Source organism: Mus musculus, chromosome 4, assembly GCF_000001635.26.
Source record: "Mus musculus strain C57BL/6J chromosome 4, GRCm38.p6 C57BL/6J".
Classification (NCBI taxonomy): domain Eukaryota; kingdom Metazoa; phylum Chordata; class Mammalia; order Rodentia; family Muridae; genus Mus; species Mus musculus.
The window spans coordinates 112,983,691-113,011,234 of record NC_000070.6 but is presented as its reverse complement, the minus strand read 5'-3'; the positions used below and the strand labels follow the sequence as shown (position 1 = coordinate 113,011,234).

General features: G+C 36.7%; 1 protein-coding gene across 1 annotated transcript in view; it reads left to right on the top strand.

The window, feature by feature from the left end:
* The window catches only part of Skint6 (selection and upkeep of intraepithelial T cells 6), a 482,358-nt gene that overhangs the window by 275,739 nt on the left and 179,075 nt on the right, over positions 1 to 27,544 (top strand). Inside the window, exons 23-25 of the mRNA NM_001103199.1 lie at positions 6,717 to 6,779; positions 19,929 to 19,988; positions 22,270 to 22,332. Coding sequence (NP_001096669.1) covers positions 6,717 to 6,779; positions 19,929 to 19,988; positions 22,270 to 22,332 — 186 coding nt within the window. The remainder of the gene's footprint in view (positions 1 to 6,716; positions 6,780 to 19,928; positions 19,989 to 22,269; positions 22,333 to 27,544) is intronic.

Genomic DNA, 27,544 nt, shown 5'->3' with positions numbered 1-27,544 from the left:
CTCAGTCATCAGCTTCCCTTTATTTTACAAATTAAGATAGGAAGGTTTACAGGAAATCACATGAGTGCTGACTCATTCTTTGTTCACAACCCCTCAAGGAGAATGGAATTAACATCAAATATAATCAGCCCATGGCTATGCAAAAAAAATTACCCCTTTCTGACCAATTGAAAGACTATTTTATGTCAGACATAATTGAACACAACTATTATCATTTTGTAATTTATAAAGTACAAGGGACCTAACAGCCAGTGCATCATCTTTGTTAATTAAATAGAAACTCTGTCATCTATTCTTACTTGGAACTATAATTCTACATCTGGTTATGTCTTGGCTTTAGATTGAATGCCATCTGAAAACCATTCTCTTAAGCCTATTCCTCGCAATGTAAAAATCCTGGGTTGGCTAGGAAAGTGTTTAGTTTTTCAATACCATCAGAAGTCCAAGAATGAATGATATTAAATATATAGGAAGCATAACACAGCTTCAAACTTTAGTCTATTTATAGAAACTGCTGATCACTTGGGGAGCCCCTTATTTCAACACTTTAGCTGATCCATCTTCAGACTACTGGACAGGGTCATCTGACAAATTGAGAGAAACAGGCATATTTAGGACTAGCATACTCTGTCTTGGCATAATCCAGATGTCTTAACCTATAATTGTGTCCTTTCTCTGGACAGTATTATGTCTGTAGATGAAATGAGACAATTTTTTCCTAGTGGCTGTTTCGCCACAACTAGAGTAACTCAAAGATGCTCAGTTACTCTTTTGAATCCAAGTCAGGGAAAACTAATGTAAATAACAAGTAAATAATTAACAATAAAGTTCACATCCAGTGGAGTTCTGATGTTTTTGAAAACCAAATATCTATGTGAAGTACTCTGGACTTTTATCTGTTACTTACTCTCAGGCATTTCTGATTAAAATAACTGAAAACACCCTAACAATAAACTCAGGGACATGAATGTCCTATTTGGCCCTTAACTTGCATGCTTAAACATCTCTGATCTTTTTATAATAATAGCAACAGAAAGATTGGGTCTATGTTCCACACTTCAAAAGTTTTAGGTTCCAAGAAAACCAATATTACCCCAGTCCTAAAGACTAGAGAACTGAGATGAAGACTCTTCATAACTGCTTCAAGCTGAATATGGGGGCTGAGATAATTTTGTAGGGGGAGGAAAAGTAGGGAAATGGGGAAATTTGTTGGCCTTAAGTAGGCCACACCAATGATTGTCTCTGATTTCTGTGTCCTGAATGGATCTGGATGAAAAACCAGAACATCAGGAGTTCAGGCACATCAGTTCAGCATGTCTTACAATGAAATTCACCAAGGCTGTATATTCTGTAATATATAAATCTCAAAAGAAAACTTTAGTATCATCAAGATAAACATTTTATTCTCTAGAATCTAGTTCTTCAGGGAGTCTCCCTCCATCAAATATGATCCATATAACCCTGGAAGCTTTAAAAAGTTTAAACACCATTTCCAAAAACACAAAGAGAAAACCTATTCCCCAAGATCAGCCTATCCTTCAACTGGTAACCAAGAAAAGCTGTAGTTAGCTCTTTGTCCCAAAATAACAATAAAACAACCGTAATACTCAAAATCACACATATTTCAGCCTATTGGGGCCTGTCTAATTTGTCACATCAGGATATTAATCCCACATTCCTGTGGAGACAATGGTAGAGAATATGAGTCTCCTGCAGTTCTTATTAAATTGATTCACAGATCTATTTATACATGCTTATAAGAGGCAACTTTAAAAAACAGGATTTAAAACCAAAATTCCGATGGAGCCCATTTTAGACAAAATTTAAATATCATGTAAGAATTATTAGAGCAATATATCTTTATACAATTTTAAAACAATTATTTCAAACCTTCACTAATATCTGCCTATAGGAAACAGCTAGTTTTTAATTGTTAAGCTCTCCACACCTAGTGCAGCCAACCTGTTATAACATCTATTTTTTATGCTCTCTATCTTGAGCCAAAGACATTTATTTAATTAATACATATTATACTATCTATCTGTTATGCTTTCTACCTGGATCCACAGTCTTCTATTAATTAATACCCGTTCATAGCAGGTGATTATTACCACTCTCTCTACTTGGAGTCAGTGGCTAATGTTCCCCATCTATTTCAGAACTGCAGGTGAAATTTCCCATATTTAAGTACCAAAAGTTATATTTCTCTCTTTATAACAGTGAATTTTCTGGTCCAGAGCCCTTGTACATTTATTACCTGATTCTTTATTCTCAGGGAGGAGCTGAGTGTAAAAAGACCCACATTGTCTGTGTCCCTTTTTTTGCATGTGGGAGACAGGGTAGGGTGTGAAGGATAGGGGGACATGAACACAGAAAGGCTGTGTAGATGCCTCTATACCATCCTCAGTAAATCCTCAAAACCAGCCACGTTTGAGTCTTGCCTGCTGCAGCCTACATTGCTGCACACGACCCACTCATGCCTTGGAGGCAGGGAATTGTTATCTTAGGTTAGTTTAGTTCAAATCAATATGTGGGGTGCCATTTAGTTGGAGTAAATTTCCAACCCAAAAATGCTCCAGCAATGAAAACACAATGCAATTAATATGAATATATACTCTGTGCCTAGATTGGGCCGATCTACCACTATACTCCCATAGTCTACATCTATTTCACTGTTTAGAACTTGTATATTCTCCAGACCATTTGTTTCTGCACTGCTTTTTTTCTGCCACTTCCTCTGTGTCCTCTCCCATTTCCATTTTCTCCTTCTTCTCTTTCCTAAATTTCTGCTCCACCTTCCCTTTATCTTCCCAATGTAATGTTTCTTTCAACTCCCAATTATATAATTTTCATTTTTAGGCCATGATGTGAATTCAGTATAAAATTCATATTTTAACTTATATAATGCAGAACAGCTAACATCATGTTTTTTCTCTTTTTTGATTGAAAACTTTACATAGATACAAGTGCATTTTTATATATGTATGATATTAATATAAAAACCAATACTGTTTGAGAGTTAAAGACAACCCAATAGACAGAGAAAAATTTGGTCAGGGTCACAAACTGCAATTTATCGTGTTATGTCTTCATGGAAATATCTTAAATAAATTCATCCATATATTGGTATATGTAGGCCACCAAAATAAAAACCACAAACTCAAGTACATTCTTTCCAGTGTTCTCTCTGATAAGAGCCTATCAATTTTATCTAGATATCGTTAATGGATGCATTATGGCCATCATAAATGGAATAGGGAATGAATGTTTCTGAATGCCTTTATTCATATTTTCTCCCTATATTATTTGCTGTTACTGGCGGAGCTTTAGACAATGCTATTTTAAAAGCTGGAGTTTCCAGGCATAGTGGCACATGCCTTTAATCCCACCACTTGGGAGGCAGAGGCAGATGAATTTCTGAGTTTGCGGCCAGCCTGGTCTACAGAGTGAGTTCCAGGACAGCCAGTGACTGTACACAGAGAAACTGTGTCTCAAAAAACCAAAAAACGAAAAAAATTTTAAAAAAAGCTGGATTTGCCATTATATGAATAAATGAAACAACTTTAACTATGTGTATTACCATTCAAGTCAGTGATAGAGCTCTATATTGAGTAATGTTTGTCCATACCCATGATACAGTGTACTATACAGCTATACAGCTATCTAAATTTTAATCATCTTGTCTCAATTCATTAAGCTTGGCCCCATATTTGCATGAGAAATACCAAATAAACTCATTGCTTTCCCCAAAGTTGACTTCCTTGGAGTCACTCATCCCGGGTAAGGGATTCTGCTATGCAAAACAGTAATCTAGGATTTGAAATAAAAAGAGTGGGAGGAAGATATTAGCTTATAAATTCACGTATATGGAAGAAGGGAACAAGTTAGAAATTTGCCAATACAGCGTGAGTTCCAGGACAGCCAGGGCTACACAGAGAAACCCTGTCTAGAAAAACAAACAAACAAACAAACAAACAAACAAACAAAAAACAAAAAACAAAAAACAAGAAACAAAAAACAAAAAACAAAAAAAGAAAATTGCCAATAAGCCCTCTTTTGGAATAAGTATTATAATCCAATATTATAATCCATTATTATAATCCATATTCAAAATATATTCAAATGAGAAGGAATAAGAACACCGGGTAACCATGATAGATTATATTAATCAAGCATGATATTCAAGATCAGTACTAGAAGTCAAAGAAATTATGATGTTCAGGGAATATTCTGTATTTCAACTTTTGAAGTTTGGAAAATTATAAATTAAAATGCATTTTCTCATAACCAGTCTCTCAAATCCATAGGCATGGAAACTCATTGGACAATGTGGTTACCACAGAACAGAAGATACAATAATATGACTATCCATTCAACATGGGCTGAGGCAATACAAGGACATCCATCTAAATGATTGACTCATCAATACTGGGAACCCTTTACTATCTCCAGGCATATTTCCTTATGACTATAAGAGGTTGGAAGACAATAATAAAAGGATAGGCATCAAAAAACAATTTTGTTATAGAGGAGCTGTTCAGTGCCCAGGTTATAATGATGTTTATACGTTTTTATAGAATCCCAAATATAAAGCTAATTTGATTCTGGTTCTGTATTTCAGTTTTGCTGAACCTGACGGTATGATGTGATCTTTAAGAGATCAAAAACGCTTTGAGAGATATTAATGATTTACATTGTTATTTAGGTTGAATTCTTTAAATTTCATGCAAACAAGATGGGATACTTGGAGGCAAAGGTAGAAAAAAATGGTCTGCTAGATTCAGCCAAGATGAATGTGATAGCTGGCATTCTAGAGACATTTTGACTAAAATATTAAATGCTGTGTACCAGTGATCTTATAGGAGGCTTTAAGTCTGACAAAGTTTTCAGGAAAAATGTAATTAATAAAATAGCATTGAAAATTATTTAGCCTTTCATGGTGAAGTTCAGTAATTCCCTCTATGTATATGTGATATGTGCTTCTGCCAGGCACATTGAGACACCCCCTTGAAATTTTTCATCCATCATCTTTCAATAAAACATTATCATTGATTTAGCAAAGAAGCTCTGGTGCAACTCAGGTAATATCAATGCCTGTGCAATAGGCTCAGCATGCTATAATCTCTCTTTCTCCTCTGGCCTGTGCAGGAATGAGCTGCACAATATGCCACAGATTGATGACTGCCCAAGGTAGAAATATCCACAGAATACCTGAAATTACAACACCTAGAATGTTGGAGAACATGATTGGCCTTTACATGGATAAATTCATCATCTCAAATGCCCACACATTTGAACCAATGCTGCTTTTGCAAGCCCCATAGTTATAAGTTTAAAGCAATAATTTTTACATCGTAAGTCAGCATGGTTTTGTCAAGAAACAAATTGTTTCCCTTGTGTCTTATTATTTTGAAGTTTTGCATAGGAAAAGTAGTCCATCATTGATTTTCTGTTCTTGTGCCTACAATTACAATAAATTGCCCACTCCTAGTTTGGGACCTTTAGTGACAAAATAGTGGCCTGATTTCTAATCTATACTGAATAGTACCTGTAATCCTAATTTGTTCTAAGCTAGCTTTCTATTTTTTCTGAAGTTAGCATGAGGCACCTGAAATTTGACAGAGCTCTATTTACAGCGTTTTAGGTTTTTTGTTTGTTTGTTTGTTTGTTTGTTTGAATAGGAGGTTTGAGATTACATGTATAAATTTAGGAGTTCTATAAAATCATTACCTGGAATGATGTGATCAAATTGATGGGCACAGCTTTACTGCATCAAAGTACATTTTTATATTGACCTTGCAGCAAATCTGCCTAATAGGGAGGCTCAAGAACATCAATTTATATAATAGTGGCAGGCAAGCCATACCAGCAGCAAATAGCAATCCTGCGATAAAGTCTGTTTCCCTGTATCTCATAGAGTACCCATTACTGCTATGGAAAATGGAGGGCCACCTTGAGAAAACACACTTGCTTGCTGGTCTCAGCAGTGAACAATATTTTATGATAACCAGATGCAAGACAGGTTTGGATAGGGACCTTGGTGTTTGAAAATGTGAATATCTTATGAAAATCAAGTTCATAGATGAATAAAGGCCCAGACAGAATCTATGGATATGTAGAGTGGGATACAACCGATATTAGTTCTGATATGTGTATCGATAATAAACTAGGTCATCCTATACATAGAGATATCTTATATTTAAGTGCCTAGTGATTCAGTTGCAGGAACATGGTCATATGCAAAGATATTGTGAATAATCCACCATAGGGCACCTGTCTCAAAATGTCTGGTGCTTTTAATATGGGAAATTTGGCCATTTTTAACCCAATTGCCATCAAGGCATCTCTAAGGGCAATGGTTGTCAAAGCTATAAATCAGAAAGATTACCTACCCTTCTAGGTGTGTTCATTTGATGAGGCCTGGGTTACTATTGAAATTATGACTGTAGGTCGGAGTGAGACACACAACTCCTTTTCATGTCATTAGAAAATAGCATAGTTACCTATCTGGAGGGACAGGTCATTTGCCTCTTGTCAGCCAATAAAGAATAAGAAGCAGGCAGAAATACCTCAAAGAAGTAAGGTAAATCTAATGCATGCTATTGCAGGCACTGCTGCTCTATCTAGACTTGGGAACAGATCAACTTCTTACTCTAAACCCATAGGACTAAATGCCATAAAAATAACTAATTGATTTTATGGTCTCTTGCCCACAGGGACCAAATCCATGCTGTTGAAAAAAATAGGATTGATTTTGAGGAGTTCCATTGTGAATCCAGGTATGATCAGTGACAATTTCAAAGAGAAATTAAACCCATTGTATGTGACAAAATAAAGATACAATCTAAAAAAATCTCTAGGATTAAGCAGATGCTACTAGGTCCCTAGTTCTAGGCCAAAGTTGCTTCAGGAGAAAGAACAGGATTATTTGTAAGTACTAGAAAGTTTGTTAGCTTTCAGTTGTTAATGTTCACTGGCCAAAATTAAAGTTTTGTAAAAGGTACTGAATTAGGATGGTTGGTGGCAAGAGGAACTTTTGTAACTTTGATTTCACAGAAATCTTGAAATTCCGAATGACAAATTTAAGAGGGTTTTACCAAGCTCATAGGAAGTTGAAAGTGGTCACAGATAAAAGCAAGAGTTGAATGAACTAAATGTGTGGTAAAAGAAGGTCCAATGTGAAAGTTAAGATCTTATGTAGATGCCATGCACATAAAGTTATGAGGAAGGGATCTTTTCCAATGGAGGGTTACCTGGGTTAGTATTCCTATGAACTAGAAACCGCATGTGAGATATTTAGGGTGAAATGTTGGATGCTACTGGCAAAGATATTGATATCTATCATCAAAAATAACCCCAGGCTTTGCCAACACCCAAACACAGGGCATAATAGGAGCTGATTTTCAAAGTTAAAGGAGGAGGCATGACTGAAATGCCAATATCCTTACCCTGAAATGGCTAACACACAAGCTCATATGGATAGATCAATGGTCCTTGACAATGGAAACATGATAGAAGCTTGTCCATCTGGTACAAGAGAAACTAAAGGCCAAAGACACAGAGGTGTCTACCAGCTCATGAAATCCCCTGCATTTGTTATAAAAACAAATACGGAAAATTGAGAATGTTAACAGATTTTAAACTGAGGATAGAGTTATTCAACGAATATGTTCATTATAACAATGGAATGTCTTTACCTTAGGTATTATCTAAGTAATTAATAGTAATTGTTTTGAATAACTGATCTTTTACTATTGCTTTAATGAGTAGAATAAAGAAATTTTTACCTTATTGTTCATACTTATATCAATGCTTAACCTGTAAGACAATATCAGGGAAATGTTCTACTAGGAATGTTAAAGAGTTCAACTATATGTCAATATTTTGTTACATAACCACTGCAAATAATTTGTAGATAATTTTCTCAATCCAATAGTTTTCATTGCATGGATGATAGTTTGTTGGCAGCTTCTGACACAGATTCTTCAAAGTAAATATTTAAGGAAAAACACACTACTCCACTATGCCAACAATGAAAGATTGATATAACTCAATTCAATGTGTCTATGCATGGGAGAATAACTGATGTCTGTAAACTGATAATTGCAAAAGTGTACATGAGATTATGGTATGCACGCATGATGGTGTTGAATTCATCTATAAACCATAGAATTGTCGTTTTTATGACATAAGGTTAATGTAACAGAAAATTAATATTTGAACTGATATAAGGCAGAACTACAGATATCATGATTTTCCACCTTAAGGATTGGAGTGTTTACATAGATGTAAGTTGTTATATATGTATAATATTAATGTAAAAACAAGATTGTTGGGAAGGTAAATAGAACCTAAAACACAAGGAGAAAAATGATTTTGGGGGGCAGGGAAGAGCTCAAATTGCTAATTATTATAATAAGTCTCTATGAAAATATATTTAAAATTTTATCACTGTATGTGATATATGTATGCCACAAAAATAAAATTCTCAAAAGCATGTATATTCTTGGCATACTTATATCTCACAGTCTACTTGCTCTAGATGTCCTCAAATGGTTGCAGTATGTCCATCATCTAAGCTATTGGGAATGAATGTTTCTGAATACCTTTGCCATGTTTTCATCCTATATTCTCTGCTTTTGCTGGTCGAGCTTCTGATAAACCTGTTTCAAAAAGCTGGTGTTGCCTTTTTATTCAGTCTAGTTGAAACCACTTCAACCTCGGTGTTTCCCATTCAAACCTATGAGGGAATTGTAAGATGAAAATTCTTTGTGTCCATATCCACACAGCAGAGAAATATATAGCAAGTTAACAATCTAATGTTTAATCATCCAGGCACATGATTACCCATAATCATGTGAGCAATACCAAATAAACTCTTTGGTTCAAGAAAGTTGACTTACATGGAATCATTGGTCTCTCCTGGATGCCTTTTGTCTACTGAAAACTATTTTCAGAGGAATTATTAACTACTCTTAAAAATAGGCAGTGTTTGTATAACCTACTTGAAGATAAGGCAGTTGTGAAGATCGAACTCAATATCTGCAACTTTTCCCATGTGATATGAAAAGAACATCCTCTTTTAGGTATTGTTAGTTCCATGGACTACGTGACAATTTATGAATCATGTAACAAAGGGTGAGATACCTCAGAGTAGGGCATTCTTTTGGAATAATGTTCTTAGTGTGGAAATTTTTTTTTATTTGGCATCAGGTATAATGCCTCATTACTGAATTTTCACTATTTCAGTAATTATTTAGGTGCACTCAAATGAACAGTTCACTATTGTAATACCTGATAGTAAATCATAAAAGAAAATCTGAAGATACCACTTTAAGCAGTCACATGCCTTTACTCTATATGATAAATCATGAGAAGGAGGCTTGTTTGCATTACCACCTAGAACTTTCCCATAGAAATGAAAGAGTAAGAAAATAATTGGACTAGGATTCTACTATTCACAATACTACTCTGAGATTTGAAAGAAAATGTATTTGGAGGAACAGTTTAAGAAGAGATCTACTTGCGATGTCACATATTTGAAAAGAGAGAACAAGTTAGAACTGTGCAAAGGAGACCTGTTTTGGAATAAAAATTTAGGATCCACTTTCAAAATATATTCCAATAAGAAGGCATAAGAGTACATGATAACCATGATAGAATATTCATATCAAGCATGATTTTCAATATCAATACTAGAAAGGCAAAGAATTTCTGATATTTTGGCAATAGTCTTTATCTGAAGTGTTGAAAATTGGGAAGATATTTAAATAAAAGTGAATTTCTCAGAAGCTGGATTTTGAGGTTATGAGCTATGAGAACACATGGGACAATGTGGTACTCCTGATGTAGAAATAGTAATATGATTATCCATTTTATATGACCTGAGAAAATACATGGACATCAGCCTGGGTGGACTGACATACAGGAGAAATTTAGAACCTTTAACTAACTCTGGCCATGATTTCCATCATTATCAGGGCTATGAAGACAAGAGCAAAAAATAGTTATCACTAAGCAAAATTGTCATAGAGTAAGTGTTAAGAGCACAGGTTACAATTCTGGTTGCAAGTCATTGGCAGAAACTCAAATATAAAGATAAGTTGATTCTGACTTGGAACCTCATTATTTTTGCTGAGTCCCATGATGTGGTGTACTCTTTGAGATGTAGAAAATACTTTGACAGATCTAATGGATTACATTATTTTTACAGTTTAGTTCATAAGAAGTTAAGGCCATCAGGATATGATGAATAGATGACAAGGTAGACAAATGGTATGCAAGTTTCGCCCAAAGACAAATGTGACAGCTGAATTGCTAGAGACATATTCAAAAAATATCAAATACTATATATCACTGAGCTTATAGGATGCCTTAAAGCCTGAAAAGTAATTCATGGAAAGCATAATTGATAAAGGAGCATAGGGAAATTATTGAGATTTTCATGGTGATGGTTAGCATTCCCCGGAACCCACCCCCACCCCTGCAGCCTCCAGCATATGTGGTAAATGTTTCTTCCAAGTAAATAGAGAAAAAAAGTGAAGATTTTTATTCATATTTCAATAACCAGATATAGCTGATGTAGAAAAGAAGCTGCTGTGCACATCAGGGAATGTTAGGACCAGAACAGTAGGCTGAGCCGGCTACAACCACTTTGTTTCTCTTTAAGCCTGTGTGTGAATGAGCCACACATCATACTACAGACTGAGAACTGTCAAAGGTGCAATACCCACAGAATCCCTGAAATAAGAGTAACCTAAAAATTGGAGGCCAAGAAACTTACAAAATATGATTAGACTGTAGATGGATAGAAGTGTTTACCATCTTTCATGGCCATACATTTGAAGTAACAGTGCCTTTCATAATTAAATAATTGGTACAATTGTTGACAATTTTATATGCAGTATACATACTCTTTTATGAACTAAAATTAGTGTTTTTTAGAACTCCAAAACCAACTGACTTTTCTTGAAGTGGACGGCAGTGAGTCTTCTAAGATGCTGTCCACCCTCTGTAAAACAAACTTCACTGTGTAGGACAGTCAAAGACCAGGTTCAACATGGCAGAGTAAATTGAGACAAGCACCTAAGGAGTATGAAGTGGTGAGTGTGCTAAAACCTGCTGAGTTCTTGCAATTTAACTCTCTCTTGCTATTCAGGTGCCAAAAGCTTCTGGCTTCTAGCAATTAGCTTCTCATGGAAGCAGTAGGCAAAAAGATGCTCAGTTACTTGTCTTCTTTTCATGTTGACCCTGAAACTTCATTGGCCAGGATAGATGCTAAGATTTCATTACCAATTCAAAAGCCAGTAGAACAGACAAGGAAATAAGGAAAGAAAGAAGGAAGGAAGGAAAAAGTGTGAGAGTGAGACAGAGAGCAATCGAGCGAGCAAGCGAGCAAGAGAGAGAGGAGGCACATATGCATACATGAATATGAATAAAGGATGAAGCAGATAAGGCTACATCATAAATATAATGTAGCTCTTAACATGTAATTACAAAAAATGATCAAATATGTTTTTAATTAGTTTTATATTCCATTTGTTCATAGTCATTAAGGCAATAGTACCTGTCATATGTCTATAAGGTTTAAGGAGGTACAGCAGAAATGTTTACATGTCTTGATAATAAGATTACTACCTGACTAAATGTTTATTAACTGTTTTCTAGTGCTATGAATTCATTATTAGTTTAAATGAAACTGGGAAATGGTGGCACGTGCCTTTATTCCCAGCACTTTGGAGACAGAGGCAGGTGGATTCTGTGTTTGAGGCCAGCTTGGTCTACAGAGTGAGTTCCAGGACAGCGAAGGCTATACAGAGGAACTCTATCTCAAAAAATCAAAAAAGTTTAAAGCAATATTTTTTATGTCATAAGTTACCATGATTTCATAAAAAAAAGTGTCTGCCTTGTGTCCTATTATTTTGAAGTCTTGCATATATAAACTTGTACGTTATTCATTTTATGTCTTTGTGCCCACTATGAATTGGGCATTCCTAGTACTGGAACTTTAGCGACAAGATAGTGTCCTCATTCTGAATCTAGATGGAATATTAGCCTTGATCCTAATTTCCTCCGTCTGCTTTATGTTCCTTGTACAAACTTCAGGAGACACATGAAGACTTAAAGAGATCTATTTTCAGCTTTTCTTCTAAAGGAGTCTTTAAATTAAGTGTATCAGTGTAATAGTTCTATAAAATTACTATTGGGCATTATCAAATCTAACTCATGTACACAACAATATCATATCAAAGTAGATCTTCATAATGACTGTACAGGAAATCTTCCCTATAGGGAGGATTGATGCCTAGAAATCATAAGGCCATGTAACACTGGCAAGAAAGGCCTATTAGCAACAACTAGAAATCCTGGGATGAAGTCTCAAGGGAACCTGCATTTCAGAGCACACCTAACTCCGGAATGAAAAATGGTACGCTTTACATAGAAAAACACATTTGCTTGCCATAGACTTACCTCAATAACTTCTTTATTTTTTTATTAGATATCTTCTTTATATACATTTCAAATGCTATCCTGAAAGTTCCCTATACCCTCCCACTACTCTGCTCCCCTAACCACCCACTCCCAATTCTTGTCCCTGGCATTCCCCTGTACTGGGGCATATAAAGTTTGCAATACCAAGGGGCCTCTCTTCCCAATGATGGCCGACTAGGCCATCTTCTGCTACATATGCAGCTAGAGACATGAGCTCTGGGGGTATTGGTTAGTTCATAGTGTTGTTCCACCTTTAGTGTTACAGACCCCTTTAGCTCCTTGGGTGCTTTTTCTAGCTTCTCCATTGGGGGTCCCGTGTTCCATCTTATGGATGACTGTGAGTATCCACTTCTGTATTTGTCAGGCACTGGCATAGCCTATTCCTCCTTAGAATAAGAAACAAAATACCCATGAAAGGAGTTACAGAGACAAAGTTTGGAGCTAAGATGAAAGGATGGACTATCCAGAGACTACTCCACCCAGGAATCCATCCCATAATCAGCCACCAAACCCAGAAAGTATTGCATATGCCCGCAAGATTTTGCTCAATAACTTCTGACATAAGGTTAATTCTTAATTGTTGTATATTTTTGAAAAAGCAGCATGAGAACAACAGTTGGGGTTATTTTTTTGTAAACCATCATATAGAAAAAAAAATTACTTGAGAGGATCCAGAAGAAAATTATCCCAAATATTCAATGCCTTGAGGAAATTAGCACTATAGAAAACCTCTGAGTTCATTGGAGCCCTAAATCTTCATAAACCACCTAGGATAGTTCTACTGTTCTTGAATATTTCCAAACTAGATGATACGTCCTTAAAACTAAAGACACTGTACTCTTAGTCTACATTATAAAAAAAACAAAACTCAGGGTAGAATATAGCTCGGGACTCCCTTGCTCTATGCTGGCTATCATAGTTCCAGAAGATATAATGTAAACCAACATGGTTTGAATAAACAGCTCGAGTGCCCATATAATTGTATTTAAAACACGTGTGTTTCTAGCCATAGAGTACATCTACTACTAGAATTCAGAGTGAAATATATCTCTGGCATTCACTGTGAAGAATCGATTCACAAAAGACTCAGCTCCTGACAATAACAATTTTTTAAGTGAGATTTAATTATCAACCATTAAATGATAGACATTAACTATCATCAATGTAAAGATATTGTTATAAAATTTCATCTAATTCATATAAGAAGCAAATTAAGTGGTTAGTAGTTTTGTTCAGTTCTTTCCTTTAAGAAGAAACATTACTTTCTAAGGACTGATGTAAGACTCATAATACATTTCCACAGCCCGCTGGGAACGGGTCTTGCCAGGAAAGACCTTTTCTCCCAGGAGCATATTCACTCCCAGGCTCAGAGGTGAGATAGCCACTTTCCCTCCAATAACTGCAAGGACCAGTGTCAGCCAGAAATAAGTGGAACACAGGTACAGTGGGGCAGCTGCGTCAGGATTTTTCTGGTCCATTATCTGCACCCCTGAGCTGAGGCTGATCCACATCCTGCTGTGTATGGTCCCACCAGCAGAGCCATATTCTCCCAGGAGTACTTTTACTCCTGGGCTCAGAGCTGAGATAGACACTTTCTCTGCAATAACTCTCTGGAGCTGGTCAACAAGGAGCACACAGGGTGCAAGAACACTAGAGCAACTGGGACAGGATCTTTCCAGTCACCATCTGCACTCAGAGTTTGGGCTGTTCCAGAGCCCTTGTACACATGTTCCCTCAGGAGAGAGCTGGTCTTCCCGGAGTGCTGACACAGGCTTAGAGATCAACAGGAGGAACAGGCTCCAGCCGAAAATAAGATAACCAAAAAAGCATAATTCTACCTCTAACAACAAAAACAATAGCAAGTAACAATCTTTTAAGGACAGGTTGGGTTTAATGCAGAGTTCTTTCAGACCTTCAAAGAAGACCTAATACCAGTACTCCTCAAACAATTACTGAAAACAAAAACAGAAGGTATGCTACCCATTTCATTCTATGAAGCCACATTTACTCTGATACTTAAACCACTCAAAGACCCAGCAAAGAAAGACAACTTACAACCAATTTCCCTCATGAATATCTATGCAAAAATACTCAATAAAATTCTTTCAAACTGAATCTAAGAACACATCAAAAAGATCATCCATCATGGTCAAGTAGGCTTCATCTCAGGGATGCAGGGATGGTTCACTATATGGAAATCCATCATCATAATACACTATATAAACAAACTCAAAGGGAAAAAAAAACACACGACCATCTTATTAGATGCTGAGAAAGCATTTGACAAAATCCAACACCCATTCATGATAAAAGTCTTGGAAAGATCAAAAATTCAAGGCCCTAAACATAATAAAAGCAATATATGGCAAGCCATAGCTTACATCAAACAAAAGGGAGAAAAACTTGAAGCAAACTTGAAGCAATCACTAAACTCAGGAACTAGACAAGGCAGCCTACTTTCTCCCTACCTATTCAATATAGTACTTGAAGTGCTAGCCAAAGCAATTAGAGAAGAACTGATCAAAGGGATATGAATTGGAAAAGAAGTAGTCAAAATATCACTATTTGCAGATGACATGGTAGTATACATCTGTGACCCCAAAAATTCCACTAGAAAACTCCTAAACCTGATAAACAACTTCAGCAATGTTGCTGGATATAAAATTAAACAAATCAGTGGCCTTCCACTACACACAGGATAAACAGGTTGAGAAAGAAATTAGGTAACAACACCCTTCACAATAGTCAGAAATAATATAATATACCTTGGCATAACAGTAACTAAGGAAGTGAAAGATCTGTATGATAAGCACTTCAAGTCTCTGAAGAAAGAATTCGAAGATCTCAGAAGGTCTCCCATGCTCGTAGATTGGCAGGATTAATATACTAAAAATGACCATCTTGCCAAAAGCAATCCAGAGATTCAATGTAATTCCCATCAAAATTTCAGCTCAATTTTTCACAGTGTTAGAAAGGGCAATTTTCAAATTCATAACAAAAATGGAATAACAAAAATCCTAGGATATCAAAAACTGTTCTCAACAATAAAAGAACCTCTGGTGGAATCACAATGCCTGACCTCAAGCTGTACTACAGAGCAACTGTGATAAAAACTGCATGGTATTGGTACAGTGACAGGCAGATATATCAGTGGAATAGAATTGAAGACTCAGAAATAAACTCATATAAATATGATCACTTGATCTTTGACAAAGGCTCTAAAACTGTCAAGTGGAAAAAAAGATAGCATTTTCAACAAAAGGTGCTTTTTCAACTGGCAGTTACCATCTAGAAGAATGCAAATAGATCCATTCTTATCTCCTTGTACATTGTTCAAGTCCAAGTGGATCAAGGACCTCCACATAAAGTCAGAGACACTGAAATGAATAGAAAAGAAAGTGGGAAAGAGCCTTGAGCACATGGGCACAGTGGAAAATTTCCTGAACAGATGCCAATAGCTTGTGCTGTAAGCAAGAACTGACCAATGGTACCGCATAAAATTTCAAAGCTTCTGTAAGGCAAAGGACACCGTTAAAAGAGCAAAATGGCATCCAACAGACTGAGAAAAGATCTTTAACAATCCTACTTCTGATAGAGGGCTAATGTCCAATATATACAAAGAACTCATGAAGTTAGGCTCCAGAGAACCAAATAAACCTACTAAAAACAGATACAGATCTAAACAAATAATTCTCAACTGAGGAATACCAAATGACTGAGAAGCACCTAAAGAAATGTTCAACATCCTTAGTCATCAGGTAAATGCAGATTAAAAACAAGCCTGAGATTCCAACTTACACCAGTCAGAAAGGCTAAGATCAAAAACTCAGGTGACAGCAGATGTTAGAGTAAAGTAATATTCCTCCATTGCTGATGGGATTGCAAGTTGGTACAACTATTCTGTAAATCACTTTGGCATTTCCTCAGAAAATTGGACATAGTACTACCTGAGCATCCAGCAATAACTCTCCTGTGCATATACCCAGAAGATGTTCTACCTGGTAATAAGGACACATGTTCCACTATGTTCTAGCAGCCTTATTTATAATAGCCAGAAGCTGGAAAGAACCCAGATTTCTCTCAACAGAAGAATGGATAAAGAAAATGTCGTACATTTATACAATGGAGTACTATTCAGCTATTAAAAACAATAACATCATGAAAGTCTTTGGCAAATGGATGGAACTAGAAAATATCATCCTGAGTGAGGTAACCCAACCACAAAAGAACATGCATGGTATGCACTCACTGATAAGTGGATATTAACCAAGAAGCTTGGAATACTCAAGATACAATTTACAAACAACATGAAACTCAACAAGGAAGACCAAAGTGTGAATGCTTTGATCCTTCTTAGAAGGGGAAGCAAAATACCCAAGGAAGGAGTTACAGAAAGAAAGTGTGGAACAGAGACTGAAGGAATGACCACCTAGAGACTGCCCCACCTGGGAATCCATTCCATATACATTCATCAATCACAGACAATATTGTGGATTCCAACAAGTGCTTGCTGACAGAAGCATACTATAGCTGTCTCTTGAGAGGCTCTATCAGTGCCTGACAAATACAGTTGTGGATGCCTGCAGCCTACCATTGGACTGAGCACAGGATCACCAATGAAGGATCTAGAGAAAGGACCAAGGAGCTGAAAATGTTTGCACACCCACAGGATGAACAACAATATGAACTAACCAGTACTCCCAGAGCTCCCAGGGACTAAACCACCAACCAAAGAGTACACATGGTGGGATTCATGGCTCCAGGTTCATATGTACCAGAGGATGGCCTAGTCAGTCATCAATTGGAGGAGAGGCCCTTCATCCTGTTAAGGCTCTATGCCTCAATGTAGGGGAATGCCCAGGACAAAAAGGTGGAGTGGGTGGGTTGGTGAGCAGGGGGAGGAGATTGGGGAAGGGATTTTCAGTTGAAAAACCAGATAAGCAGATAACATTTCAAATGTAACTAAAATAGAATATCTGATAAAAATGTAAAAAAAAGATAAAAAGACTCATAATACTTATTAAGCAAAGGAAAATTAAAATGATTAGATAGAACACACCACTTAGAAAGCTCATAATTTTTATTCCTAGTATTGTCTATGAAATAATGAAAAATATCTGCTAGGAAGGTCTGTCATGGAACTTGTCTCCATGTTTAACACAGTATAGTGAGTATATTGTAATTTTGGTTTCTTTATCCAACAAAAATTGCAATAAGAATGTGTAATTTGTATTATCCAGAGTTTAGGGATGTTGGACTGCATCACATTGTATACAAAAGCTGGCTATGATTTGGCCCATTTTCTAGCAGGTGTATAATGTGTCACCTGTAACGAGGTTCTGTGAATGTGTGACATTTATTGTTGTGAGGACGTTTCAGAGTGCATAAAAATTCAAGCATTCAGAGTCATGGTTTTTGTTGTCTGTTGGTTGTTCAGGATTTAGTTGCAGTTTATGAGTAATCAGGCTTAAAGAGAAAAAAAAGAAAAGAAATTAAATTTAGAGTTTTATTTTCATTGCTTGCTCCACTTTTTACTTATTTTTTTCCTATCTAGTATTAGGGGATGAATTGATAGAAGACAGGTTGAGGAAGAAGGAAGAAAGATAAACCACAAAGGAGAAAAGACCAGCTACAGAAAGGCGTTGAAAATTTGAGAGGTTAGAAGAAAGGAGAACCCATTAAAGAGGAAAGAACAGCTCCAAGAGGCACCAAAATACAGGGCTAGGCACAAGGGAAAATTTGAGATAAAATGCCAAGGGAACATGGCAGGAAAAGACAGATGTATTTATATGTGTATAAAATGAAAGAAAGCATATATTGCATTTGCTGTTGGGATATGTTCTCCTTTGCTCCAGGGGCGAGATTTCTGCTTTTTATTTTGCTCCCCATATGTTCTGTTTCAAAAGTGAATTGAAAAAGTGACTGAGCAGTTGGAAAATTTGCAAGTGTAAATTTTCAGAGTGGTCTGAGATGCAAAAGATGCCTGAAATAGGAAAACAAATGGGATCACACTATATATTTTTTTTTTCTGAAAGGATCGCAGAATTTTCTATGAAATTGGAGAAATTCTCCTTGCTGTTGGGACTTACTTGAAAAATGAAGAACTAAAAAAAGAGAGCAAAGGCTTTGCTTTGGTGATTGGTATAGCTTACAAGAGGTTCCCATATTTGGAAAAAGGAAAAGGAACTGTGCTGGAAGGATGTGGCTTGGAGAATACTGAAAAAAGGAATAAAACCTGATATAAAAGCCTATTTGTAAAGCAAAAGTTAAAATCACACCAAACCAAGTCAACAGAGTTAGAGAAGGATCATCCTGAGGTTACCAGATCACCAACAAATTTCACAGTAGTTGTATACAATGTGACTGTTGATGGTGTGGAGCAAAGTTATGATGAAATAGGATTGCATGATATAGAAGGGCTACATCTAAGGTTTTAAAACGAGGCCTGATTTACTATCGAGTAGACTTAACTTAATTGAAATAAATTGTACATTACTGGATTACTCAAAATAGAATTATATTAGAAAGTATTAGAAACAGCAGTATTAGAGGTCAATTTATATGTGCCATGGTTAACATGGCAAATGTACAAAGCCAGAAATATTGAACAAGGAAGCAGAACAAGTGTAATGAAGATACTCAGAGAATAGTTGCTATGTGAAGGGTAGTACTCTGATATACAAAGTTAGAGTCAATTTGATCATGCTAAAATAGAAACTACAATGTACTTTGCATTAGATCTTGGGGGAAAAGTTTAGGACCCACAAAATTTCTACCTCATTTTAAAAAATTATACAAACCATGGAGAAACTTTCACTAATTTTAAACAAATATTCATCTCAGGTATGAACAAAATCATGAAAAACAGATGTAAGACAGGCTGTTATAGGGACCTTGGTATTTGAAAATGGGAATCAATTATGAAAATTGAGTTCTTAGACCATTAAAGGCCCAGGTACCACCTATGGAGGAGTGGAGATATAGACCACTGATATTGGTACTAATTAGTATCTTACTATTATACTAAGTCATCCTGCACCTAGAGATCTCTGATACTATTCTGGATGTGTCCACTTGATGAGGCAAGAACTACCATTGGGGGAAAAAAAAAGAGTGTAGGCCCAAGAGAGAAACCCTGGGCCTCTTTCTGTCACTAGAAAATGTGATGGTGACCTAAATCAAGGTCAAACAGCAAAAAAGTCCAGTCCTTTTGCCTCTTGATAGCCAGGAAAGAATAAGCAGTCAGAAATACCTCAAGGAAGTAATGCAAATCTAATGCATGCTACTGCAGGTAGTTCTGTTCTAGACTTGACAATAGATAAACATCTTCTTCTATACCCCCCACCAAAAAAAAAACAAAAACAAAAACAAAAACAAAAAAACCTCATTGTAAAAAAAAAAAATAACTTATTAAACTTATGGTCTTTTGCCCACAGGGACAGAGTTGCTGTTTCAAATAATTCAATCAGATCTTCAAAGTTCCAGTGTGAATACAGGTATGATCAATGAATATTTCAAAAGAAAAATTAAACCCATGGTCAGTGAACAGCTAGAGATACAATTTAATACAGTTTGGAGAATTTCCTAGCTGCTACTGAATCCCTAGCTCTAGGGTAAATCAATTCCAGGAGAAAGAAAAGGACTGTATGGAAGTACAGGAAAATATGTTAATTTTGGCTGTTAATAATCAGAGGCCAAAATTAAGGTTGAAAGTAAAAGGTATCAAAATAGGAGGCTTGGTGGCAATAGGAGCTTATGGAAGTATGATTTCACAGAAATCTTGGAACTCAGAATGGCCCTTTTAATATGTTTATACTCATTTCCTATGAAGGAGAAACTTATCCCAGATTTAAAAAAAATGTTTGCAATGAGGTAATGTGATTCTCATTCCAATTATTGTTTATACAATCAATAAAAAATACCTGGTAAAAAGATCATTCATGGAAGTTATGTGTAAGCTGAACATAGTGAGAATTTTAGATTTTGGCTTCTTTAACAAATGTATATATGTGATAAAAACAAGATTTGTTTTTATCCTCAGTAAGCGATTGTTGTGATGCTTCATGTTTTCCACAGCACCTGACTATGATTTACCCTGTGCTCTAGGAGGGGAATGATTTTGTAAGCTGCAAATAGGTTCAGCAATTGTGTGACATTAACAGTTAGGGGGACTTTTCAGAGGGCATAGAAATTCTAGGGTTTGAGTGGTGGTTTTGGTTGTCGTTGGTTGTTCACAGTTTGGATGCAGTTTGTTGGTAACCATGCTTAAAGAACAAAAAAGAAGAAAAGAAATTAGACTCAGATTTTTTTCTTTGCTATCTCCATTTTTAATTTTTCTTCTATGTAGTATTTGGGGGCTGAATGGATGAAAGAGGGGCGGAGGAGAATGAAAGAAGTTATAACTCACAAAGGAGAAAAAAACAGAGAAAAGGAAGATATAGAATGTGAGTGAAGTTGGAAGAAAGTAGAACCCACAAAGGAACAAAGACCAGCTACAACAGGCACCACAATATGGGGCTAAAAAGAATGGGATATTTGAGGTCAAATCCCTTTTGGAAAATGGCAGGAAAGAAGTGGTCCACAATTTCTTTTGTTTTGTTTTTACAAGACATCAGAAAGAATTGATTGTGACTGCTATTGCTAGGATATTCTCTGCTTTATTCCCAGAGGCATTGTTTTTTTCTGATTTCTCATTCCTTTTCTGAAAAATGGTTGGAAGAATGACTAAGCAGTTGTAAAATTTTTGATTGGAAGTAGTGGGGTCTGAGAAGCAAATGATATCTGAAATGTGAAAACAAACGGGGTCACTCTACTCCCTCTTGTATGAAAGAGTTATGAGATTTCTATGGACCTGGGGAGAATAGCTTCTTTTGAAATAACCTGGGAAGAAATGAGCACCAGAAAAGGGAGAGCAAAGAAAGCTCAGTCTCAGTGGCAGAGCTAGCTCACAGTAGTTTCCCAAAGAAGGAAAAAGGAAAAAACAAACAAACAAACAAACAAAAACACGACTGTACCCAAAGAGGGGATTCTAATACTGGCCTCAGCATGGAGGAAAATGATATGAGAACTAGATAGAAGGCAGGTTTCGATAGGGACCTTGTTGTTTGAAAATGAGAATAACTTGTGAAAAACAAGTTCTTAGACAATTAGAGGCCCAGGTATCACCTATAGAGGAGTGGAGAGGGATATAACTAATACTGGTTGTAATATGTATCATGCCTATACACTAGATCATCCTATAACTAGAAGTCTTTGATGTCTACATGCCTAGTGATTCAATTGTAGGAAACACAGTCATAGGGAACGGTATTGTGAACAAGCTGCTATAGGTTTCCAGTTTCAAAATTTCTGGTGTTTTTATTGTGGGAAATTTGGTCATTTGCAACAAAATTGTGAAAAAAGCACCTTCAAGGGCAATGGCTTTCCTAGGTATGAAACAGCAAAAAAGCATACTCTTCTGGGTATGTTCATTTGTTGAGGCAATGGTAATAATGGATCAATGAGTATTGGTCCCAGAGAGATAACTTTGACCTTTCTTGACATCGGAAAATAAAATCTGGACCTAGCTGAAGTCCACACAACAAAATGTAGAGGTTATTTGTTTCTTCTCAGCCAGGAAAGAATAAGAAGGCTGGAACACTTTAATAAAATAATGTAAATCTAATGCATGTTACTGCAGACAGTGTGGCTCCAGAATTGGTAATAGATAAGCACCTTACTCTATCCCTCAAACTCAATGTTATAAATTAACTCAGAATTTTGATCTTTTACCCACAGAGACAAGAGAGATGCTGTTTGAAATAACTCAACCAACTGTTCAAAGTTCCAGTGTGAATTCAGGTATGGTCAATGAAGATTTCAAAGGGAAATTAAACCCAGGATATGGGTTTTATAATTAAATTTTATTCAGATAAAATTTAGTGCAGTTAGTATGATTACTACTACTGTATCTCTAGGTCTAGGGCAGAACTACTCCAGTAAAAATAATAGAAATCTTGGAATTCATAATGGCAACATTAAAAGATTTGTACCCAGTTTTTAGGAAGGGAAATGTTATCAGAGACAAAACAAAGTATGTGGTAAGTTTAATGTTTGGGACCAGAAAATCAAATGCAAAAGTTATGTCAATGATATGTCCATACATTTATGGGGAAGGGACCTTTACCAAGACAAGTGTTTCCAGGTTAATGTTCCTGTGATCCAAGAGTTAGTAAGTGGTGAAATTTAGGATGAAATGCTGGATGCTCCAGATGATATTGATATATGCCATCAAAAATACCCCAGACATACAAACACATTAGATAACAGGAAAAGAGTTTCCAAGGTTAAAGGAGGAGCCATGGCTGAAATGCCAAAAGAAATAGGCAAAATTGAAATACCTTGACAGAGGAAATAGTATAGGAGCTTGACCATCTGGTACAATTTCAACTAGAGGCCAAATATACAGAGGAGTCTGCCAGACCATGGAAATCCCATGCATTTGTTATTTAAAAAGAAATAGAAACGTTGATAGTGGTAACTGATGTTAGAGCGAAGGATTGTATAATTCAATGAATGTGTCCATTACAGCCATGGTATTCATTACATTCTTTATTATATAAGTCATTGATAGTAGTTGATTTAAAAGACTGCTTTTTTTTTTTTTTTTTGAAATTTATTTTATTTTATTTTTTTTTCCATTTTTTATTAGGTATTTAGCTCATTTACATTTCCAATGCTATACCAAAAGTCCCCCATACCCACCCACCCCCACTCCCCTACCCACCCACTCCCCCTTTTCGGCCCTGGCGTTCCCCTGTACTGGGGCATATAAAGTTTGCGTGTCCAATGGGCCTCTCTTTCCAGTGATGGCCGACTAGGCCATCTTTTGATACATATGCAGCTAGAGTCAAGAGCTCAGGGGTACTGGTTGGTTCATAATGTTGTTCCACCTATAGGGTTGAAGATCCCTTTAGCTTCTTGGGTACTTTCTCTAGCTCCTCCATTGGGAGCCCTGTGATCCATCCATTAGCTGACTGTGAGCATCCACTTCTGTGTTTGCTAGGCCCCGGCATAGTCTCACAAGAGACAGCTACATCTGGGTCCTTTCAGTAAAATCTTGCTAGTGTGTGCAATGGTGTCAGCATTTGGATGCTGATTATGGGGTGGATCCCTGGATATGGCAGTCTCTATATGGTCCATCCTTTCATCTCAGCTCCAAACTTTGTTTCTGTAACTCCTTCCATGGGTGTTTTGTTCCCACTTCTAAGGAGGGGGCATAGTGTCCACACTTCAGTCTTCATTTTTCTTGAGTTTCATGTGTTTAGGAAATTGTATCTTATATCGTGGGTATCCTAGGTTTTGGGCTAATATCCACTTATCAGTGAGTACATATTGTGTGAGTTCCTTTGTGAATGTGTTACCTCACTCAGGATGATGCTCTCCAGGTCCATCCATTTGGCTAGGAATTTCATAAATTCATTCTTTTTAATAGCTGAGTAGTACTCCATTGTGTAGATGTACCACATTTTCTGTATCCATTCTTCTGTTGAGGGGCATCTGGGTTCTTTCCAGGTTCTGGCTATTATAAATAAGGCTGCTATGAACATAGTGGAGCATGTGTCCTTCTTACCAGTTGGGGCTTCTTCTGGATATATGCCCAGGAGAGGTATTGCTGGATCCTCCGGTAGTACTTTGTCCAATTTTCTGAGGAACCGCCAGACTGATTTCCAGAGTGGTTGTACAAGCCTGCAATCCCACCAACAATGGAGGAGTGTTCCTCTTTCTCCACATCCACGCCAGCATCTGCTGTCACCTGAATTTTTGATCTTAGCCATTCTCACTGGTGTGAGGTGGAATCTCAGGGTTGTTTTGATTTGCATTTCCCTGATGATTAAAGATGTTGACCATTTTTTCAGGTGCTTCTCTGCCATTCGGTATTCCTCAGGTGAGAATTCTTTGTTCAGTTCTGAGCCCCATTTTTTAAGGGGGTTATTTGATTTTCTGAGGTCCACCTTCTTGAGTTCTTTATATATGTTGGATATTAGTCCCCTATCTGATTTAGGATAGGTAAAGATCCTTTCCCAGTCCGTTGGTGGTCTTTTTGTCTTATTGACAGTGTCTTTTGCCTTGCAGAAACTTTGGAGTTTCATTAGGTCCCATTTGTCAATTCTCGATCTTACAGCACAGGCCATTGCTGTTCTGTTCAGGAATTTTTCCCCTGTGCCCATATCTTCAAGGCTTTTCCCCACTTTCTCCTCTATAAGTTTCAGTGTCTCTGGTTTTATGTGGAGTTCCTTGATCCACTTAGATTTGACCTTAGTACAAGGAGATAAGTATGGATCGATTCGCATTCTTCAACATGATAACAACCAGTTGTGCCAGCACCAATTGTTGAAAATGCTGTCGTTCTTCCACTGGATGGTTTTGGCTCCCTTGTCAAAGATCAAGTGACCATAGGTGTGTGGGTTCATTTCTGGGTCTTCAATTCTATTCCATTGGTCCACTTGTCTGTCTCTATACCAGTACCATGCAGTTTTTATCACAATTGCTCTGTAGTAAAGCTTTAGGTCAGGCATGGTGATTCCACCAGAGGTTCTTTTATCTTTGAGAAGAGTTTTAGCTATCCTCGGTTTTTTGTTATTCCAGATGAATTTGCAAATTGCTCCTTCTAATTCGTTGAAGAATTGAGTTGGAATTTTGATGGGGATTGCATTGAATCTGTAGATTGCTTTTGGCAAGATAGCCATTTTTACAATGTTGATCCTGCCAATCCATGAGCATGGGAGATCTTTCCATCTTCTGAGATCTTCTTTAATTTCTTTCTTCAGGGACTTGAAGTTTTTATCATACAGATCTTTCACTTCCTTCGTTAGAGTCACGCCAAGATATTTTATATTATTTGTGGCTATTGAGAAGGGTGTTGTTTCCCTAATTTCTTTCTCAGCCTGTTTATTCTTTGTGTAGAGAAAGGCCATTGACTTGTTTGAGTTAATTTTATATCCAGCTACTTCACCGAAGCTGTTTATCAGGTTTAGGAGTTCTCTGTTGGAATTTTTAGGGTCACTTATATATACTATCATATCATCTGCAAAAAGTGATATTTTGACTTCCTCTTTTCCAATTTGTATCCCCTTGATCTCCTTTTGTTGTCGAATTTCTCTGGCTAATACTTCAAGTACTATGTTGAAAAGGTAGGGAGAAAGTGGTCAGCCTTGTCTAGTCCCTGATTTTAGTGGGATTGCTTCCAGCTTCTCTCCATTTACTTTGATGTTGGCTACTGGTTTGCTGTAGATTGCTTTTATCATGTTTAGGTATTGGCCTTGAAATCCTGATCTTTCCAGAACTTTTATCATGACTGGGTGTTGGATCTTGTCAAATGCTTTTTCTGCATCTAACGAGATGATCATGTGGTTTTTGTCTTTGAGTTTGTTTATATAATGGATTACATTGATGGATTTTCGTATATTAAACCATCCCTGCATCCCTGGAATAAAACCTACTTGGTCAGGATGGATGATTGCTTTAATGTGTTCTTGGATTCGGTTAGCGAGAATTTTATTAAGGATTTTTGCATCGATGTTCATAAGAGAAATTGGTCTGAAGTTTTCTATCTTTGTTGGATCTTTCTGTGGTTTAGGTATCAGAGTAATAGTGGCTTCATAAAATGAGTTGGGTAGAGTACCTTCTACTTCTATCTTGTGAAAAAGTTTGTGCAGAACTGGAGTTAGATCTTCTTTGAAGGTCTGGTAGAACTCTGCACTAAACCCGTCTGGTCCTGGGCTTTTTTTGGCTGGGAGACTATTAATAACTGCTTCTATTTCTTTAGGGGATATGGGACTGTTTAGAAGGTCAACTTGATCCTGATTCAACTTTGGTACCTGGTATCTGTCCAGAAATTTGTCCATTTCGTCCAGGTTTTCCAGTTTTGTTGAGTATAGCCTTTTGTAGAAGGATCTGATGGTGTTTTGGATTTCTTCAGGATCTGTTGTCATGTCTCCCTTTTCATTTCTGATTTTGTTAATTAGGATTTTGACCCTGTGCCCTCTAGTGAGTCTAGCTAAGGGTTTATATATCTTGTTGATTTTCTCAAAGAACCAACTCCTCGTTTGGTTAATTCTTTGAATAGTTTTTCTTGTTTCCACTTGGTTGATTTCACCCCTGAGTTTGATTATTTCCTGCCGTCTACTCCTCTTGGGTGAATTTGCTTCCTTTTTTTCTAGAGCTTTTAGATGTGTTGTCAAGCTGCTAGTATGTGCTCTCTCCCGTTTTTTCTTGGAGGCACTCAGAGCTATGAGTTTCCCTCTTAGAAATGCTTTCATTGTGTCCCAAAGGTTTGGGTACGTTGTGGCTTCATTTTCATTAAACTCTAAAAAGTCTTTAATTTCTTTCTTTATTCCTTCCTTGACCAAGGTATCATTGAGAAGAGTGTTGTTCAGTTTCCACGTGAATGTTGGCTTTCTGTTATTTATTTTGTTATTGAAGATCAGCCTTAGTGCATGATGATCTGATAGGATACATGGGACAATTTCAATATTTTTGAATCTGTTGAGGCCTGATTTGTGACCTATTATGTGGTCAATTTTGGAGAAGGTACCATGAGGTGCTGAGAAGAAGGTATATCCTTTTGTTTTAGGATAAAATGTTCTGTAGATATCTGTCAGATCCATTTGTTTCATCACTTCTGTTAGTTTCAGTGTGTCCCTGTTTAGTTTCTGTTTCCAGGATCTGTCCATTGGTGAAAGTGGTGTGTTGAAGTCTCCCACTATTATTGTGTGAGGTGCAATGTGTGCTTTGAGCTTTACTAAAGTTTCTTTAGTGAACGTGGCTGCTCTTGTATTTGGAGCATAGATATTCAGAATTGAGAGTTCCTCTTGGAGGATTTTACCTTTGATGAGAATGAAGTGTCCCTCCTTGTCTTTTTTGATGACTTTGGGTTGGAAGTCAATCTTATCAAATATTAGGATGACTACTCCTGCTTGTTTCTTCATACCATTTGCTTGGAAAATTGTTTTCCAGCCTTTCATTCTGAGGTAGTGTCTATCTTTTTCTCTGAGATGAGTTTCCTGTAAGC